The sequence below is a fragment of the Myotis lucifugus genome, unplaced genomic scaffold (genome assembly GCF_000147115.1).
Source record: "Myotis lucifugus unplaced genomic scaffold, Myoluc2.0 scaffold_9, whole genome shotgun sequence".
NCBI lineage: Eukaryota > Metazoa > Chordata > Mammalia > Chiroptera > Vespertilionidae > Myotis > Myotis lucifugus.
The window spans coordinates 1,084,727-1,106,078 of NW_005871057.1; the positions used below are offsets into that span (position 1 = coordinate 1,084,727).

General features: G+C 32.4%; 1 protein-coding gene across 1 annotated transcript in view; it reads left to right on the forward strand.

Moving 5' to 3' along the window:
• Positions 1 to 21,352, forward strand: part of ZDHHC17 (zinc finger DHHC-type containing 17) — a 76,550-nt gene that overhangs the window by 40,557 nt on the left and 14,641 nt on the right. Inside the window, exons 8-10 of the mRNA XM_006084038.1 lie at positions 4,160 to 4,285; positions 13,726 to 13,868; positions 15,461 to 15,561. Coding sequence (XP_006084100.1) covers positions 4,160 to 4,285; positions 13,726 to 13,868; positions 15,461 to 15,561 — 370 coding nt within the window. The remainder of the gene's footprint in view (positions 1 to 4,159; positions 4,286 to 13,725; positions 13,869 to 15,460; positions 15,562 to 21,352) is intronic.

Sequence of the window (21,352 nt, forward strand, 5' to 3'; positions counted from 1 at the left end):
GGCAAATGGAGTAGAGTGATGAGGGCTGAGAGAGCCACATCATGTGAGGGTGATTTGTGAAAGCCTCTGAGGAGATGACATTTGCTGTGAACTTGTCGGATGAAGAGGGCTCAATTATGCAAAGATATTTGGGAAAAAACTTACCATGTGAGCAAGCATGTCAAACTCGTGGCTGCATGCGGCTCACAACGAATATTTTTGTGGCCCAGCCAATACAAAGGTGTGAGCAATTATTTACAATTATGAAAGGAAATAAGTCTCCTGTCAGATCCAGAATTACTGACATTTACCTTGTGTCAGTTTCGAAAGTAATCACTGTGAACAAGATTTCCCCCGAAGTAGGAAAGATAGCAGAGAAGAGATGCCAGTGTCAGAAAGAAAACATTAATTTTATCATTGCTCTTGTTCTTTTTTTTATACTATACTTTTCAAAATAAATCTATGTTTCTATGAGAATTGAAGCTTTTGTTTTTTTGTGGCCCACATAAACTTAAACTTTTATTTGGCCCGTGTTAGCCTTTGTGATGTAGAGGAAACTGCAAGTGCAAGGCCTAGGGATAATGAATAAGCCAGGAATTAGCTTGCCATGTTAGAGGTGCAAAAATGATGGCCTGGACCAATAGCAGTGAACAAGGGAGTGAAGCCACGGAGAGAAGCAGATGCCAGATTATACAGGGCCATGATAAGGGGCTTGAATTGTATTCTCAGTCATGAAAAACAAAAGGAAGGCTTTATGTAGGCTGGTTATATAATCTTTGTGTTTTAAATATTTTTAAAAGATTACTTTAGTTGCTGTAGGAAGAATAGCATCAAAGAATTAAGAAAATGGAAGGGATGGATGAAGATCAGTTAGGCCAGTGGTCGGCAAACTCATTAGTCAACAGAGCCAAATATCAACAGTACAACGATTGAAATTTCTTTTGAGAGCCAAATTTTTAAAACTTAAACTATATAGGTAGGTCCATTGTTATTAACTTGATTAGGGTACTCCTAAGGCTTAGGAAGAGCCACACTCAAGGGGCCAAAGAGCCGCATGTGGCTCGCGAGCCGCAGTTTGCCGACCACGGAGTTAGGCTATTGCAACTCTAATGATTTAGTTTAGCTTATTGTAGGAATAGAGATAATTATAAATGAGTTGATTTGGAAATGATAGAGTAGAAATGAAGAGGTAGATTAGATATGAAGGTGAAAGAAAATAGCATTGATGGTACGTTTTGGTTTGAATAATTGAATGTCTTATGATATAAAGGTTGTGAAGACTGAAGGAAAACTTTTCTGGGGTGAAGGTGATAGGAATTGGTTCCGCTTTACTCATATTTAATTTGAGTGGTGTCTTTTACTTATGTGGAATGCCAAGCTAATTAAATAAACTTAAATTGCTGCAAAGTTTGAAAGGGAAAAGTTTATTAAAAAAAACAGTTAAGATTTTTTGTCCAGGAATTTGACAAGTAAAGTTGATTTATACCTGTATATTTTTACATTTTTTCAAGTCTTAAGAAAGAGTTTGTTACTAATCATGAATTATGACAAAAAGATGTAGCCTACACATCTGGAAATGGCTTTAATAGCCAGTAAAAGTTACATTCTTTAAAGAATATGATAAATTATACTTTGTGTTATAATAGTTATATAGCTATCAGCTGATCCTCTTCTAAAATAACTATTTTCTAAATAAGGCAAAGCTTAAGTTGCTTAGAAATCTGTCTTTATATTAACTAGGTATTTACCCTTGTAAATGAGTTATTTGACTAAAGAATTCAATTCTTTTAATGTATAAACACGTGATTATTTTATCAAAAGAAGATAGAACTTATTTTGGAGACAATTAATATTAAATGGTAGGTAACTTTAAAATGGCTACTTTGATCCCTAGAAGGATTAGAAAAGGCTATATACCCCAGACTAGAGGTTCTTGATTTTGATTAGGGGGTGGATCCATGGACCTCTGAAATTATTATTAAAAAATTAAATTTCAGCTTTTCGAGAAGACTTTCATCTGATGACTTAAAAAAAATTAAGAACCTGGATAATAGCTACATAGGATATATTTGAATTTTAAGTAGTAATAATGGGGGGAGTTATTTGGGAATACTAAGATTTTTTTTAAATGACCTATATAGTTATCCTTTTTTATGGTAACATCTCATTTGTGAGTTTAAAAAAATATTTTACCCCCTTGCACATCTTTTTGGTTATGCAGATAAATATAGATGAATTGGGTATTGAGAAAACAATCTTGGAGTAATGCCCAAGCATTTGTAATTTTTTTCTTTCTAAAATGATTAAAGGACATAAATTTTAGCTTGCGAAGAATGTAAAATTACTGAGCCTCGTTAATTAACATATTGGAAGACTCGTATAGTTTTTTTGAAATGAGGTAAGAAACTGTTTTTAGAAAGTAGTTTTATTACCTCTTAAGTACCTGACCTAGATGGTCTCCAAGGAAGAATTTTCCTTCATTTTAATAATGAAATTCAACCTAACTTAGGCAAAATATGATCTTTCAACCTCCACCTTCCATAATGTTTATTTATCTGACCAAAATCCTTGAAGAATTTCTTTTATTATAAGTCACATTGTCCATAAATACTCCATTTAAGAGATGTTATTGTTTACTATTTTAGCTAACACATGGAGTGATCAAATAAAGACTTGATTCGGAACCCTGGTTTTAATACAGTTCTTTAAATTAATTGCTTGTTTATTTTACCAGCTGAATAAAAGAACTATACAAAAGCAGTCAGTTGACTAGAGGAGTAGTTGAAAGATTTCTTAAAGCTCCCTCCATCTTTTTATCTAGGCAATCCCTAGGTGTCACATGGCCCTCTAGTGGAAGGGATGCTCAGCTGGACCGAGGCAACTGCAGAATATTCTCTGGGAGTTGTTATCCAAGGGATTGCTTTTATTCAGGTAATCTTTATAGTTTGGATTAATTAGCTGGTTCTAACAACTTAGGTGATAGAATCTTTGAATAGGTAAGGAGATATTTAAAAGTAAATATTCCTATTTGTGGAAGACCCACCTAGATTAGCCTGTTCCTACTTAAATACAATTGCTCTTTTTATTAAAGGATTGGTTGGGCTTTCTGTTGTTATTTTGGTGTTGTTATAGTTGTTGCTATTGGTGGTAGTGGTTTGCTTTTTTAAATTTTTTAGGTTTTTAAAAAAATAAACTGTACTTCATACTTGATAATCATCCCTCATAAGTAAGGCACCCCGAGGCTCCTTATTCCTTTATTTTCATCTAGTTTTTAAAATTAAAATGTTAATATTTTTTCTTCTTTTTAAAGTAATTTTAAATATTCAATGATACATTCTTGAAATTTTGGCAAATTTGGAAAATGTTTAATTTCACATTTATACTGGAAGTACTAGATAAATAGTGGAAAATATTAAAATAGATATGTAGGTGTTTGATTAATTTAAAGGAGAAGATTTTAAATTAATACAGGCATAAAGAAGCATAGATCTAGAATTAGGGACGCTATTTCTTGTTTCTTACTTCCTTTAAAAGGTTTTAGTTCTGTTCACTTATATTCCTTGGCATTCTTTTTCTTGAGATAAAAGGGAACTACAAGTTCATAACTTGAGGTTCACTCTTTTTTAGTTACTGCTCTTATCTTATTCTCTTTGGAAATTTCTATGGGTGAATGAATTTAAGGTGATCAAGAATGGCAATACAACAGTAGTAGAAGTAGAAGTTGATTTTTTTATTCCTGTATTCATCTTCAGACTTTTGTCATCATTGAAATTAAACTGAAAGGGTTCTGAAAATTTGGTAATATAGCAGGATGTTATGTAGCAATAACTATTACTAATGAAACCTTTAATGAATATGAAATAACTGATAAACTGTGTGATAGTCTCTGATCCAGCAGGTACTAAAATACCTACTTTTTGATTTGCTCTCTAATATAAGCCAAAATGCAAGCACAAATAGAATCTATATGAGTAAATTCATTTTTTGATTGTATCTTGAATGGGAAAGCATAAGTAATATTTAATGATTTTTAGATTCTTCTAGTAGTTGGCTGCCCAGTGTAAAAACAGTAATGAACTAATATGCAGTCAACTTATTTTTATAGATATGCTTTAAAAGTTAGTAACTAAAATATTTTGTTTTTATTATTAATATGAATTTCTTCCACTTATATTATCAGGGTGAATCAGCACTTGATTTGGCAAAGCAGAGAAAAAATGTCTGGATGATCAACCATTTGCAAGAGGCAAGACAAGCAAAAGGATATGATAATCCATCTTTCCTTAGAAAACTGAAAGCTGATAAGGTAAGTTCATGACTGAAACTTTTCAAATATATAGTCTTTTTAAGATTCATAAGCATACTTTCTTTTTTCAAAAATTTTTTTTATTGATTTCAGAGAGGAAGGGAGAGGGAGCAAGAGATAGAAACATCAATGATGAGAGAGAATCATTGATCAGCTGCCTCCTGCATGCCCTGTACTGGGGATCTGGGGATTGAGCCTGCAACCAGGGTATATGCCCTTGACCAGAATTGAATCTGAGACCCTTCAGTCTGCAGGTCGATGCTCTATCCACTGAGCAAAACCGGCGAGGGCAAGCATAATTTTTTCTCATGAGCATTTATAGCTTTTAATTTTGACACTGGCCAATATAATATTTAAATATTTCACCCAGCATACAATGAAGGTAGATAGCAAAGGCTCTGCCTATTTGGCTGATGGTCTATTTGTGTTATCTGATAATTAAGAAGGGTATATGTGAGATTGCTTAAATCTCACAAATTTTATTTCATTGATTCAGCTGGCCTTAGCTAAGTAATTGATAAAAGTTTTTCCTGTTTAAGTGCATTTGTTAATACGGTAGTCAATTGTAAAAAATCTTAGTCCCAATACATATCTTTTTGACTCACAAGTCTACCTCTAATTAAGTTAAGCTTTTCATTCTTTTGTGATGTTGTAACTTTTTTCAAAGAGAGGAAATCTATTTTTTCACTTCTCTATAGAAATCCCATTTTAGACCTTTCATATACCTTTAATTATAAACTGTGTGACTTTTGGCTCAGTTGCCCATTTGTATTTATATGATTTCAAACCAAGAACATTTTCCCAAAAGAGTTGGTATTCCTTAAAAATTTCCCTTAAAAAAATAGCTGATGGACAATTTCTTTTATATGCCTAAACAATTGCCAAGGTATTTGCTAACTTGTCCATAGTTAAAACTTGAATGGCATACATATCTTATGCATGTCTTCCTCAGGTTGTTCCAGTGGTAAAACTATTTGTGTAAAGTTAATATTGGTCTGTCTGTTATCAGAACAAAATGACAAGTTTTGAATAAAGGGGAACACGCTTGAAAGCATGCCTCATTTACTTGTAGTTCAGACTTCCTTAATGAGCTGAAAGTTCATTGGTGTATTATATAGGCATCAGAAGAATTTAATTTATAGTTTATAAACTTGCCTATTTTCTATGCTATAGTTGAGAATAATGAACAATTTCTGCAAGTTATGTTAACTCTTATTTCACCATTAGTTATGATATAAATGTGGTTTATTATTTATTTTCTTTGGTTTTGCTCTATCCTCCAGGATTTAGAGCAGTTTTGCTCAGCAGAGTGAAAATGGCTGATGTCTTATAATAACTAGGCTAGTAATTAAAGTATCTACTTTGGGATGTCTCATAATCTTTATGCTTTCATTTGTTTAGTATAACTATTCTAAAGTTTTTTAAAAATATATTGTCAGATGAAAATGACATTGTAAATTCTAGATATTCATTAACATGTAAAGTTATTTATAGCAATAATGAACTATATATCAGGTTTGTGTGTTTGAATATGATCTGTTTTAAAAAAAGAGCTTCATTAAAAAATTTAGCACAGTTTTACTAACATTTATATATTATTGTGATTAGTTCAGAAGTTGAGTATTCCTGTGTTTTTTGTTTTGTTTTGACTTAGTAGCCTTAAATATATTACCTTTTTAAAAAGGTTACTAGATTAAAAATAGATGATGATTAGGGGCTTTGTGGAATGAAGTACTTGTAATTATATAGACTATTCTTTTTCCATCTCAAATTAGAGAAATGTAAATCATGATCATGACTTGATTTGCTAGTCTGTAAAGTATATTCTGTATTTAAAACTAAATAAGAAGACAGTAAGACCTGAGATTCAATAGTATATACCAAAAATAAGTCATCCAAAAGGGAATAAGATTTTTTTTTTTGGACAGTGCTAATAAGACAATTAGATATGGAAGGAATTTTGATTTTAGAACTTGGGTTTTTAAAGTTAGAAAATTTTAGACAGGCAGATTTATGGTTAAATAACTTGCTTAATGAAAAGTTAGAAAAAATCTCTAAATTAGTATTTCTGCACATTTAAAAATCCATGATCCCTTTTGTTAACAGTGGATATCTCACAATATCTTCTTCTTTTTTTTTTTTAATTTTTTTATTGCTTAAAGTATTACAAAGGGTATTACATATGTGTCCTTTTTTTCCCCGCCCTTGACAATCCCCTGGCCTCCCCTACCCCCCAGTGTCTTATGTCCATTGGTTATGCTTATATGCATGCATACAAGTCCTTCGGTTGATCTCTTACCCAATATCTTCTTTTTTAATGTTGTTTATTGATTATGTGAAAATAAACCCGGGAATATGAAGTACATGTACTTTTCCCTATTCGTCCCTCTAAGTAACTAAAAAACCTGGACATTATTTACAAAATAAATGTAAAATGACTCTAGAAGATGGAGAGAATGTGGCAAAATGGCTAGGGAGCTCAGGCCCCAAAGAATAACATGGTGTTGAGTTCCCTGTGTTTTCTTTTGTTTATTTTTGCCTCATATATTAGTATCCCTGAAGAGGAGTTGACAAAGCCAACAGCCTAGAATCATGAATGGGTTCAGACAAAAAAGCTTTCAACAAAAAAGTCTCTGTTCTCTATTCAAAGGACCAAAAAAAAAAAAAAAAGACAGAAAAATTTTATAAGCTTTTAGAAAATAACTTTCTACTATATCCAAACACTACAGAAAATACTGTGGCCCCACCCTCATTCACACAGCAAAACCAGGACTTCTGCCCTTACCAGGCAATAATGAGGTACTCCAACTTCTCTCCCCGGGTGGTGTCAGAAAAAGGCTGAGTAGAGAGTTGGGACTTTCTTTTTTTAAAATATATTTTATTGATTTTTTACAGAGAGGAAGGGAGAGAGATAGAGAGTTAGAAACATCGATGAGAGAGAAACATTGATCAGCTGCCTCCTGCACATCTCCTACTGGGGATGTGCCCGCAACCCAGGTACATGCCCTTGACCGGAATCGAACCTGGGACCTTTCAGTCCGCAGGCTGATGCTCTATCCACTGAGCCAAACCGGTTTCGGCAAGAGTTGGGACTTTCATTCCCACTGGCTGTGAATGACGTTCCATCCCCTGCTGTATCAGTGGAGAACACATAGGAAAAAGTAATGAGGCACACCTAACTCTTAGCGGGGGAGGTATCAGTAGTGGTTCATTGGAGACCTAGAAGTCCCAGCTTTGCTCAACAGTAATGAGGAGCCCTGTCCTCATGTGTTAGTAGAGGCCAAGCAAGAATCCTGGACTTCCACCCCACCTGGCAGGAATGAGAAAGTGCCTCACTCCCCTCCCAACCTACATCACAGGAATCCATCTAAAATAAAAGGTTTAAGTAAGATCTAGTATCTCATAATACTCAATATGTCCAAGTTTCAGTTGAAAATCACTCATCATGCTAAAAGCCAAGAAGATCTAAAACAATGAAAAAAGAATCAACAAATGCCAACAATATGAGAGATGTTAAAATTATCTGATAAGAGATTTTAAAGCAGCTGTCATAAAAAGGCTTCACCAAGTAGCTATGAACATGCTTAAAACAAATGGAAATTAAAGTTTCAGCAAAGAAATAGAAATACAGAAATAGAATATAAAGAAAAGCCAAATAAAAAATTTTAAAACTGAAAATTTAAATTTAGAAGCTTTTAGAAAATAACAGTAAAATTACAGTAACCAAAATTAAAAAACTCATTGGATGGGCTCAATAGCACATTATAGGGGAGAGAAGAAAGAATCAGTGACCTTGAAGATGGAACAATAAAAATTACCCATTTTGAACAACAAAAGGAAATAAACTTTAAAAAAAAAGAACAGAGGCTTAGGGACCTGTGGTTATAACAGAATATCTAACATTAATATGATCGGAGTCCCAGAAGAAGAGAAGAAAGAGGGTGACGCTGAAAAAGTACTCAAAGATATAATGGACAAAAATTTCTCCAATTTGGCAAAAGACAGAACTACAGATTAAGAAGCAGAACAAATCCTAAAAAGAATAAACACAAAGAAATCCTCACCAAACGCATTGTAGTCAATCTCCTGGAAAAAATAAAGATCTTAAAATCCCTTTATCAATAGGGGCAACACAATTCAAATGACTGGCTTTCTTTCTCGTCAGAAGCCATAGAGCTCACAAGGAACTGGCACATTTTCCAAGTGCTGAATGGGAAGAACTATCAACCCCAGCATCCCATACAGTGGAAAATATATGTTAGGAATGAAAGAAAATCAACACATTCTCAGATAAAGAAAAACTAAGAGAATTTGTCATCAGCAGAGCTATTCTAAAAGAATGGCTAAGAAAAGTTCTCTAAACAAAAGAAATAAAATCAAGACTCTTATCATTAAGATTATGGTAAGCAAAATTATGGGTAAATATGGTAGATTTTCCTTCTTAAGTCTTCTAAATTTTGTTTGACAATTGAAGCAAAAATTATAATGCTGTCTGATGTGACTCTAAATGTATGTAGAGAATATATTTGAGATAATTTATAACATCAATGAGGTTAGAAGGGCATAAAGGGAGGTAAGCGTCACTTGAACTGGTGAAATGAAGACGAGTACACCGTGATGTTATGCTTATATAATGTAATATTTAGAGTAACCACTAAAAAAGCTATACTCACAAACACTGTGGATCATGAAAATAGAACTCTAAAAAACTTTCCAATAACCCAAAAGAAGGCAGGAAAAAGAAAATAGAACAAAAAACAGAGAACAGACAGAAAACAAAACATAAAATTATAGACTTAAACCGGAACGTATTAATAATTATGTTAAATGTAAATGGTCTAAATATACTCAATAAAGGACAGATATTGGTAGTGTGGATTATAAAGTATGACCCTACTATATGCTCTCTCTATAAGAAACTCACTTCACATGTGTGAATATTGCTATGTTGCTTGTATATGGAAATAACAGAATGGAAACATTGTTTCCCTGATACCAAAACCAGACAAAGACAGTACAAAAAAGAAAACGATAGACCAACATCCCTCATGAATATACTCAAAACTCCTTAACAAAATATTAACAAATATAAGTCAGCAATATATAAGGAAAATTATGCACCATGACCAAATGAGGTTTATGGATGCAAGGCCTGGAATAAATATTCAAAGTTTATTTCATATACTCTGCCTTATTAACGAATTAAAAAAGATATTTTATGATTGTATCAGTCAAAAAGTATTCAATATAATTAATGTCCATTCATGATGAAAGTCTTGAGAAAAATAGGAATAGAGGAGAATTTCCTGAACTTTAAAAAACATATATAAAACCTTTTACTAACATTGTACTTGATGGTAAAAGATTGAATGCTTTTCCCCTGAGATCAAGAACAAGGCAAAGATATCCCTCTTACTGCTCTTATTCAACATAGTACTGGAAATTCTGGCTAGTGATATAAAGAAAGAAAAGGAAATTAACACTTGGAGTGGGGGAAATGAGTTAAGTCGGCTCGCGTGAATTGCGCGTACTCCGCGGGAGCCGTCTTTAACTCGGTTCATATAGATTTGCGGTGGAGTGCGGGAAACGTGTAAACTCGGGCCGATTGTAACTGCGTATTACCAAATATTTGTTTGTAATCCACCCTTTTGGTGGATGGAACAAAACCAAAAGACAGAGCCATCTTATATTTTGGCGGGAAATTCACCCGCACTCCAAGTGTTAAAAGGCATATAGATCAGAAAGGAAAAAATAGTAAAATTGTCCCTATTTGTGGTTGACATGATTGTCTACATAGAAAATCCCAAGGAATCTGTCAAATAAACTTCTAGAACTAATAAATGATTCAGCAAGATAAAAGGATATAAGGTAAATATATTTAAAAATCTGTTTTATTTCTATACACTTGGAAAAAATATATGGGTACCAAAATTAAAAAAAATAAAGTACTATTTAGGATTTCTAAAGAAACCCCAAAATTTAAATATTTAGGTGTAAATGCAAACAAATGTGTAATGTACTTATGTACTGAAATTTTTAAAATGCCAATGAAAGAAATCAAAGATGATATAAATAAGTGGAAAGATATACTGTGTTCATGAATTGGAAGACTCAACATGTCAGTTTTCCCAAAATTGATATACAGATTCATTGTAATTAAATAAAAATTCTAGCAATATTTTGCTATCATCAACATACAGCTATTTTTTTGCTGGAGAAATAAACTCACAGATCAGTGGCCCAGAACAGAGTCCAGAAATAGAGCCGTCAAGATATGCCCAAGATATTGACAGAAGTACAATAGCAATTCATTTGAGGAAAGATAACCTTTTCAGCAAATTCTGGATCATTTGGATATACATAGGTGCATAAATAAACAAAACCTTACTCAAATCTCACATCATATAAAAAAATAAAATGATTCACAGAATTAAATGTAAAACATAAAATTATAAAAGTTTTAGGGAGAAAAACCAGAAAAATCGTCAGAATCTAGGACTAGGCGAAGAGTTAGAATTGACACAAACAACATGATCCATAAAAATAAAATTGATCAATTGGACTTTATCAAAATTAAAAACTATAGTTCTACAAAACACCCTGTTATTAGGATGAAAAGACACACTACAAACTGGAGAAAAGTATTTGCAAGACACATATCTAATAAAGAACTAGTTTTTAGAATATATAAAGAACTTTCAAAACTCAAAAGTAAATAATCAAGTTAGAAAATGGTCTTAAGACATGAAGAGTTATTTTACCGAAGATATAAAAATGGCAGATAAGTATATGAAAAGATGTTCAACATCATTAGTCATTAGGGAAATGCAAATTAAAACCACAGCGACTTACTTTCATATACCTATTAGAATAATAAGTTGTGAAATCACCAAATGCTGGTGAGGATGCACAGGGACCTGATTCCTCAAACATTGATGGTGGGAATGTTTGGAGAAAAGTTTAGCAGTTTTGTGTGTGTGTTTTTTTTAAATAAAAAAAACACCTTGAGCATGCAACCCAGAAACTTCACTCTTAGTTATTTATCCCAAAGAAATGAAAACTTGTGTTCACATAGAAATCTGTATGTGAATGTTTATAGCAGTTTTATTCATAATAGCCCCAAATTGGAAGTAACCCCAAGGTCCTTCAATGGGTAAACAGTTCAAGAAACCATGGTATATTTGTACCATGGAATATTCCTCAGCAATAAAAAGAAATGAACCAATGATACATACAATAACCTGGATGAATTTCCAAAGAATTATGTTGAATGAAAAAGCCAATTCTATAAGGTTATACCATTTATATAAAATTTTTGACATGACAAAATTATAGAAATGTAGAACAGATTAGTGGTTGCCTGAGGTTAATTATGGGGGTGAGGGTAGGGCTGGAGGAGGTTGTAAAAGGACAACATGAGGAATCCTTTAGTGATGGGAATATTCTGTATCATAGCTGTATTGATGTCACTGTCTCGTTGTGATACTACATTACTGTTTTGCAAGATGTTAGTCATTGGGGGAACTTGGTTAAAGGTTACTTGGGATCTATCTGTATTATTTATTACAACGGCATGTGAATCTACAGTTATTCAAAATAAAAAGTTTAGTTAAAAAATAGATTACTGAATTGTACAAGCTAGGTGGTAGACATGCAGGTATTCAGTATAAAATTATTTCAAATGTACTTTATATTTGAAAAATTCCATAATAAAATATAAGAGAAAATAGATTTTCATATCTATAAAAGTAGTTTATCACCATCACACCTTTATAATATTATGTATGTTATGTGACAGTTTTTAAAAAATCTAGAAATCCCATGGATAGGTGTTTAACCACGTAAAATGCACTCATGTTACACAAAAACCTGTATGTAAATGTTTATAGTGTCTTTATTCACAATCATCAGAACTGGAAACAACCCTAATTCCTTTGCTGAGGAATGGATAAAAGAACAGATAAGTCCTGTAATGGAATACTACTCAGCATTAAAAAGGAACTGAGTACTGATAAACACAACAACATGGATGAATATCAAATGCATTCTTGAAGTGAAAGAAGCCAGACTTAAATGTTTGCATTCAGTATCATTCCATTTATATATATGGCATTCCTGCAAAGGAAAAAATTTAGGGACAGGAATCAGATTAGTGTTTGCCAGGGGCTGGGCCTGCGGCTACAAGGTATTTCTGGACTTGATAGAACTATGCTGTTTCTTGATTTTTGTGCTAATTACACAATTGTGTATCTTAATCAAAACTCAGAGAACTATGCAGAAAAGGTGTATTTTACTATATGTGAATTGTATCTTATTTTTTTAATAATGAAGAAATGTGGTCATTGCTGAGGGAAAACAAGTATCTTGACTAAAAACAAGCCAAATTACAGAAAATTTTATACCAGACTTTTTCAAATGACACATGTCCACCTTCTCTCCCACCAATAACTACCCCCTTACCTATAGGTTCTTTCCTCTAGTTATAAATCTTCTCTAATGTCTTGATATAAAATTCAAAATACTAGAGATGAAAAAAAGTTGGAAGGATTACTTATTTTACCACAACATAAAGTTAAACTCTGGAGTTGATATGTTTAATCATTAATTTAAGTTAAAATTACACATTTAGTTCAGAAATGGTTGAATTGGGGAAAACATGGCCATTTGTTTGAAAAAGTATATAGTTTTGTAACTCAAGAAACTTGATAGAGGCTTATAAGTATGTGAAGGGGTTGTTATGTGGGAGAGGCGGTATACTTACTTTGTGTTGCTCTGAAGATACTATTGTGGTAGATGTTACAAGGAAATAGATAAATTGTTAGAGTGGACTTTCTAACAACCCAACCAGTATAAAAATGAAATAGAACTACCTCTGGAGTATTAAGCACTTGGCTTTTATATGTTTTCAGAGGCACATAATCTCCATTCTATGGATTCTGGTACCCTGTAGATTGTTTGATTTTATTCTGTATCTAATTTTAAGGTTTTGATATGCTGTTTATATGTATCAGTCAAAATGCCTTCTCCAGGCTCAGCTTCCTCAGTTTCCTTATATAGTTCTTCGATCATTAGTCATTCTGATGGTCCTTGTCTCTAGTTATCTATCAATGCCCCTGGTAAAATGGGGTGGTATTTGTCCTGAACTGTTTTTAGCCTGTTCATGTGTTAGCAGGTGGTACTGCTTTCTTCTGTATCTATCTAGACACACTCCTATAACTTCTATTCTCATCCTCCACAATTTTAACCAAGTACTTTTAAATTATTGCCTGTGTATTGCCTGTTTCCAGAAGACAGAGACCAGCACCTTGAATAATACCTGCATATAGTAAGCTTATTTGAATGAATCAACTCACTCGTTGCTTGTTTTTACAAAGGTAACCATGCTTCATATTGAGGTTACTTAAAACATTAAAAACTTTCTTTTTTTTTTTTCTTTATAGGAATTTCGGCAGAAAGTAATGCTAGGAACTCCTTTCCTAGTTATTTGGCTGGTTGGGTTTATAGCAGACCTAAATATCGATTCCTGGCTCATTAAAGGGTTAATGTATGGTGGTGTTTGGGCTACAGTACAGTTTCTTTCAAAGTAAGTGTCGTTTTTAGCTATACCTTAACTATAATTGTAAGATTATAATTTGGATCCTGCTATATAAAATTAATGTTTTGTATGTTCAGAAAATTGCCTTTCTGTAACCTGTTTGATCTTAATGTTAAAGAATTTTGGCAAATTTATATGTGAAATATTTAAAATTTTTAATAGTGTTGTCTAGCATTAATAAGGCTAAAGTACAGTTTTAAACATTTCATTAAAAGTGGACTTGAGTTTGTTGAACTCTAAATGCAATATACATATTGCTTCTTTCTAGATCAGCGGTTCTCAACCTATGTGTCGCGACCCCTTTGGGAGTCGACCGACCCTTTCACAGGGGTTGCCTAAATACATCCTGCATATCAGATATTTACATTACGATTCATAACAGTAGCAAAATTACAGTTATGAAGTAGCAACGAAAATAATTTTATGGTTGGGGCAAAATTACAGTTATGAAGTAGCAACGAAAATAATTTTATGGTTGGGGGTCACCACAACATGAGGAACTGTATTAAAGGGTCTCGGCATTAGGAAGGTTGAGAACCACTGTTCTAGATAATTACAATGCTTGAACTTACCTTGCCATAGGAATGATATTTTCTTTGGTCATAGGCAATACGCAAAAAAGAGGTTTGATTTTAGTAGCAAGGTAAAGTCTAAGCATATGAAGCAGCTCAGTTTTTTATTATTATTATTTTCTCCCTATTTTTTATTTAAATATTGTGATAATTTCTTTTTCTTCTGTCCTTAGATCTCATTGCCTTAAAATTGCCCATCCAGCAATCCCTAGTCTGTGATCCAAAACTTCCCACCTTCCATTCATTCCTTTAGTACTTTGTTTTTACCTGAATTTAAAAAAAGTTCTGCAAATAATTTACACAGAGATGAGAATGACTAGTAATACACTAAATGTGTTAACTCTTAGGAATAGGCTTACTTCTAGGTAACTAATCACATATAAGTGTTTCCTGGAGCTTTGAGGGCCTTTATAAATAGGAATTCACCACGATTTTCTATTTAGCCTACATGGATGATTGATCCTGCTTATGTTTGATGAAATTTATTAATATTTATTTTTCCTGAATTCTAAATGCTGTAAATAATGACCTTCAGTTTTACTGAATTAGTAGTTCATTCTACTTGAAAAGATGTGGTGAAGACTTAACAGGAATATATAGGTTAGGAAAAATAAAGATGAAATACAGAGAAAAGCTTTAGGATTGCTTTGTACTTCTTTGTCAAATTATAACCCATCATCAGTGAATAATGCTGAATGATAAAGTTGAATTTTTGATTAAGAGTATAGGAATACACTGAAATATTAAAATTGAAAAGTAATGGAATATAATTTTAAACTCTTGGTGAATTAAAAGGAGCTTTAAAATCTTGCTGAGTCATTCAGCTGTGAAGTCATTTATTGTTGATTACTATGAAAACAGTCTTGGAATTTAAGCATTCTGGACTTCTGGATTTTGGTTAACCAGAGTTTATTATGTGAAAAGTGTGTAATTTTCATTTAAATATGTAAATACTCATTTTCATAATGAAATATAGAGCTCAAATTTTATAAAACTTATGTTTTACAGATCCTTTTTTGATCATTCAATGCATAGTGCATTGCCCCTTGGAATATATTTGGCAACCAAATTCTGGATGTATGTGACGTGGTTCTTCTGGTTTTGGAATGATATCCTTTGGGTGTAAAGGCCATATCTAAGCAATTTTTGTTCATTATTTAAATAATTGTTTAATAATAATTTAACATTAGGACTGAACTACTCACAATTAACAGTAAACTATTTCTAGAAAAATAAATATGAACAGTATTTCTAGAACAATAAGTATAAAAATATTGTTTTTAAAATGTTACATATTGAATAGATTACTTTTGAAAATTGCTCTTAATAACATCAATAATAATAATAATAGCTACCATTTTTTGTATGTTTAAAGGGCATTTTCTTAAATACTTTGTATCATTTAATACACATCTAGTACATTAGTATTATCTCCAATTTATAGATGAGAAAATTTAGGCTTAACTAGGTTAGGCTGTTATCCTTGACCAAGGCCACACAGCTAGTCTCTGGTATAAAAACATGTACTTATTTGATTCTATAACACATATTCTAAACCTTTCTTTTAAACTGTGATTTTTATGTTTTAATATCAAGCAATTTGCTCTAAATATTTTCTTAATTTCACAACTTTTGCTATGGTTGCTAACAGTTAATTTTCTCTTTTGCTTCATGAAAAGCATGTAATGCTGCATCTTCAAATATTTGCTAACTTCAATAAATTGTTTCAATGTAGTATATTTAAAAAAATAATATTTCAAATTGTAAATGTGTATGCATGTGTGGGTATCAAAGAAGTAAGGTCATTGTTAATTTCTGATATTTTTACATAGAAAAAGTTCAGTCAGTAAGAGAGTCTGATGTATTATAATAAAGACACATGTTTCATAAATGTTCGTTAAGTCATTTTCAAAACATTACTACAAAGTATATAAGATTTTAAATGGGTGCAGTTTTTGGTGACTTGATTTTAATTAGTACCTGGTTTCACTTCACAGTCTTGCATGTTATAATACTGTATTCTTTTTGTTAAATTGTCCTGTATTTTAGTTGAAAAACAAAACATACTTATTTTAGTTTTGAGAGTAAGGCACAATTGTAGCTACATTTTTAATGCTTATATTTTTATCATGTATATAATTACTTTCAGAAAGTATAGTACTTTTAAAATACTTCCTTGTGTAAGTATCAAGTGAAATTTTTCCATGTGGCAGTTTTCACTAGCTCCTTCTGGGCTTGCATAATATTTTCACATAAAAATTGTCCTTCCAGAATTTATTATTAAACATTAGAATTGTCTTATTGGGACATTTAGTATGAGTAAGACAGATTTACTTGTTTTCATTACCTCATCTATTTTAAATTTATAAAAAAGCACTGACCTCTGAAGTGACTTTGTATTCCAGACATATTTTTTAACTTGATTTCCTAAATTGGACAGTAAATTTTATGTTCAAGAAAAAAGTTAGATTCCCATCTTAAAATAATTTGAGACTGTTGCTAAACTCTTAATCTGTTGTGCATGTAAGTGAAGAAAAAACAGGAAAATTAGTAAATTACAAAATAATGAAAACTTTATGCCAGACTTTCTTATGTAGTGCAATTTGAATTTTCTTTATTTGGATATAGTATAAAAAATAGCTCTGCAGATTCCCACGGCTGGAGAGTTGAGAATGTGAGAGGAAGGAAAGGCCAGAACATTCAAGCCTATTTAACTTGCCCTATTTGAATAATTCTGCATTTAAAATAGATTTGTATGTAATTCATTTTTAAATGCATGGAATAAATTGCACATGCTAATTTTTCAAATAAAAATTGTAGTATGAGAATACTAAATTTTATACTTGCCTGTAAAGTAGGGTTGATCATAGTATTGTCTCAGAGAATTCTAGAAAAGATGAATATAATACAGTTTAAGACATACCTGACATGTAAAAAGTGCTAAATAAGTACCTGTTACTTATATGTGAATTTTTAAATCTTAAGTTCGTGTCTCAATGGGCTTTAAATGTGCATTTACATATTTGAATGTGTTTATGTATATCTTACTCATGGGATGTGGAATACAATCACAAATAACTTTAAATTCTGATTTTAAAAAACCCTCCTTTTATACTTGTCTGTGTTGTAAAAGAACCATATCTCTAGTTCCTGTATGATTTTATAGCTACATTTTTTGTTTTTCAGTATTAAATTTCTGAGCCAGAGAGAGAAGCCCAAAAAACCTGTAGGAAGGAAATAGTAAAGAGCCCAGATGAATTTATAATGGATACACAAAGGATATTAGACAGAAAGGAGCCATGAAGCTCATGATACAGGATAATGATTAAGGTGCAGAGATAAATTAGCAGCAGCAATCAGGGGTAACTACCTCTTTTGCTGACCCCGTCTCCTTGCTGTTGCTCCTACCATTTTCCTCTTGCTACTAAGTACTACGTATGTAATTAAAGCTGATTAGATAGTTTTGAAAAATAGAATTACAGTCAATTTTCATTATTCACAGTAGTTAAGTTCTATAAAGTCACTGTGAATACCCACTGTTCCTAGGGGAAAAGAAGGTTAGCTTCCTATAAGTCTCTGGTCACAACATTTTTATCAGCCAATCAGAATATAACCTTGTTTTACATGTGTTTCTGTTTAAACACAAAGTTTAATATTTATTGTTGACTCATTAAAGTGAACTCATTGCCAACCACACGATAATCCATGCCTGAATAAAACATATCTAACACATGTATTTTCTCTGGAGGCATAGCACAGTCTTCTTGCCTGTAGGACATTAGATAGCACTTAAGCACTACACTTAGAGGCCATTTCAAAAGGCAAAGTCACCAATAAAAACACAACGATGTGGAAGATATGGCACTAAATAAACTGAAAAGACATTGTTCACAGTATAAAGGTGAAACACGAAGGCAGAGTGTGACCTTGTTCAACTCAGCTGAGAATGTGTGTGTAGGGTGACTCATACTGTTTGCCATTTTGTGCATATACATAAAAGACTGCAAAAACACTGTGAGTATTGATTTGCATGAGGATCAACTTTATGTTTTTCATAATATACCCACCTAAGTGTTTTTGTGAGGATAATGAATTTTATATTGACATAAACTAATGAATTTTATATTGACAAACTATTTATTTTAATAAATAAGTTCTTATTTTTTTACTATTCATTAAATATTTACCACCCCATTATACACCTTATAAAGTCACTGTGAATACCCAGTGCTTTTTGGTTTATAGCGTCCTGAGATATTTTACTTGGTTCTCAGAACAATTCTTTGAGATTAGAAAAAACAGAATGCACAAATTGTAATGCTGTTTTCTAACAGATGGATAAATTGAGGTTCTGAGAAATTGTATGTCTTGCTTAGAGCCACATAGGTAGGTGACATCAAGTCTGGTGTAGAACCCAGTCCTTTGACCTGATATAGGATAACCTTAAATTCATAGACCTTCCTGTAAAGCAGTTTGGCAACCTGTAGAAAGAGCTTTAAAAATACACTTTGATCTCTTAATCACTTATTCATAATTAAGTAATCATGGATAAGATCAAAGATTTATTTACTAGGATGTTTATCATAGTGCTATTATAATAGAGAAAAATGGAAATAACCTAAATATCCAACCTTAATACAGGGATACTGCACACCTCCCACTGGGGATGTGCCCGCAACCCAGGTACATGCCCTTGACCGGAATCGAACCTGGGACCTTTCAGTCCTTAGGATATAATAAAAATGCTATAAATTATGTTTACAGAATGATTCTAATTTTAAAATGCACAAAGGATATGAACTGGAAGTGGCGACATGTAATTTTATCAGTGATTATCTCTGGGTGTTAGATTCATGCGTGATTTTATTTTGTTTCTTGTCCTTTTATTTATTTGAATATTTTATTGACTATGCTTCTTTTATAATAATCAACTCTAAAATTCACTGTCATACCCAGTACAGTCAACTATGGTTGGCACCAATTATTATTTATTTATTTTTATTTCAGAGAGGAAGGAAAGGGAGAGATAGAAACATCAATGATGAGAGAAAATCATTGATCGGCTGCCTCCTGCATGCCCCCTACTAAGGATCCAGCCCGCAACCATTAAGCCACTGTGGCTGGGCAGCACCACTTTTGAAATATTGACAGTAGGTTATTAGAAATTCTTTGTGTCTAAAAATAAATTATTTTCAGTTATGTTTTAAGGTCAACTAAGTTTTTAAACTAAAGATAGATGTGAAAAACTTTAGAGCCTGGAATGGTTACATATATAAAAATGAAGAGAATGCAAAATTATCATTTTCACCATTCTCTTTTATGTATTTTTCTCTTAAATATTTTTTCTACTTCTTCAGTTTTTTGTATATCTTTCTTAGTTTCCTTCTACTATCCTCTAAGTTTGTTATTACCTTTCTTTAGGTATCCGATCATCTATAAATATTGCTATAAATATTCTTGTATATTTTTGTGCACATGAGCAAAAGTTTCTCTGAAATTATTAAAGATGGTCTTTTATTTTAAGTTCTGAAACTGTTATAATAAGTAAAAGTACTGTCCCTGAAAAAATGCCAGGATTCAGCATTCTTTGCACATGCATTTACCTAACTTTATTCTCAAGAGATTTTTAGCTGTTGGAACAGCTGAAAATTTGACTTTGTATTTACTCTCCTCTGTACCAGTACATTTTCTTTTTCTTTTTTTAAACCTGTTTTATTGATTTCAGAGAGGAAGGGAGAGGGATAGATAGAAATATCAACAATGAGAGAGAATCATTGATCGGCTACCTCCTGCACACCCCTCACTGGGGATCAAGCCTGCAATATGGGCATGTGCCCTGACTGGGAATCGAACCACTACCTCCTGGTTCATGGGTCAACGCCCAACCACTGAGCCACACCAGGTGGGTTGTACCAGTGCATTTTCTGAAATAAATATGGTAAAAGTTGGGAGAAATAGGAGACTGGAGAAAGAGAAATCACTTTTATATATATGACAGGTGATAATAATTACTCTTCTTCCTTTTTTTCTCCTACTATATTTTATGAGGTTATTTAGTGTTTGGGTATTTACCAAACAAATATAGGATTATTTTATTCAAAAAGCTGTTCTTTTTCCTGTGCTTCATAAGAAATGTAAACAGTGTATATATATGATCATATGTTGTAGGATACTTTCTTACATAAAATCTTGAAAATGAAAACTTAGTATTCCAGATTTTTGTGTCAGAAATGTATTGTTCTAACAACATTGCTTTATTTTTCCTAATGCTTTTTAAAAGTCTTTGATTCTTCACTTATTTTTATAAATGCCTAGTACATTTTAATATTTTTATTAGATAGAAAAATATGACCATAGAAACTATTTCTGTTTTAAGCAACTTTATTAATATCTTTTCTAAAATTAAGGTTAGCTTGAATGTTTTCAAAAAAGGCAAAGGAGAGAATTTGAAGGCAGTATTTTAAATATATGAGTATGATATCTGAAGAGTTTGGTAGCTATATAAAGATTTTAATGCATATAAATAAAGTTATATATATATGTGACTATTCAACCATTCAACCAGTAGCTGTGATGCACAATGACCACCAGGGAGCAGACGCTCCAACCCATAGGTTAGGTTGCTGCTGGGGCCCTGTCAGCCTGAATCTAGTTCACCCGCACCCTGGGCCCAGAGAGGAGGGAGGAGGGAGCCTGATGATTCGCAGAATTGGCTGCAGGTTAGCTTGCTCCTGGAACTCTGTCGGCCCCGAATCTGGTTCACCTGCACCAGATTCCCTTTCAATGTGCACGAATCCGTGCACCGGGCCACTAGTATGATAATAACTTTGAACATGAGAAGTCCCTTCATTTTTGTCAAAAGAAATAATCATTTAAAAATGATCTAGTCAATGTGCTCGC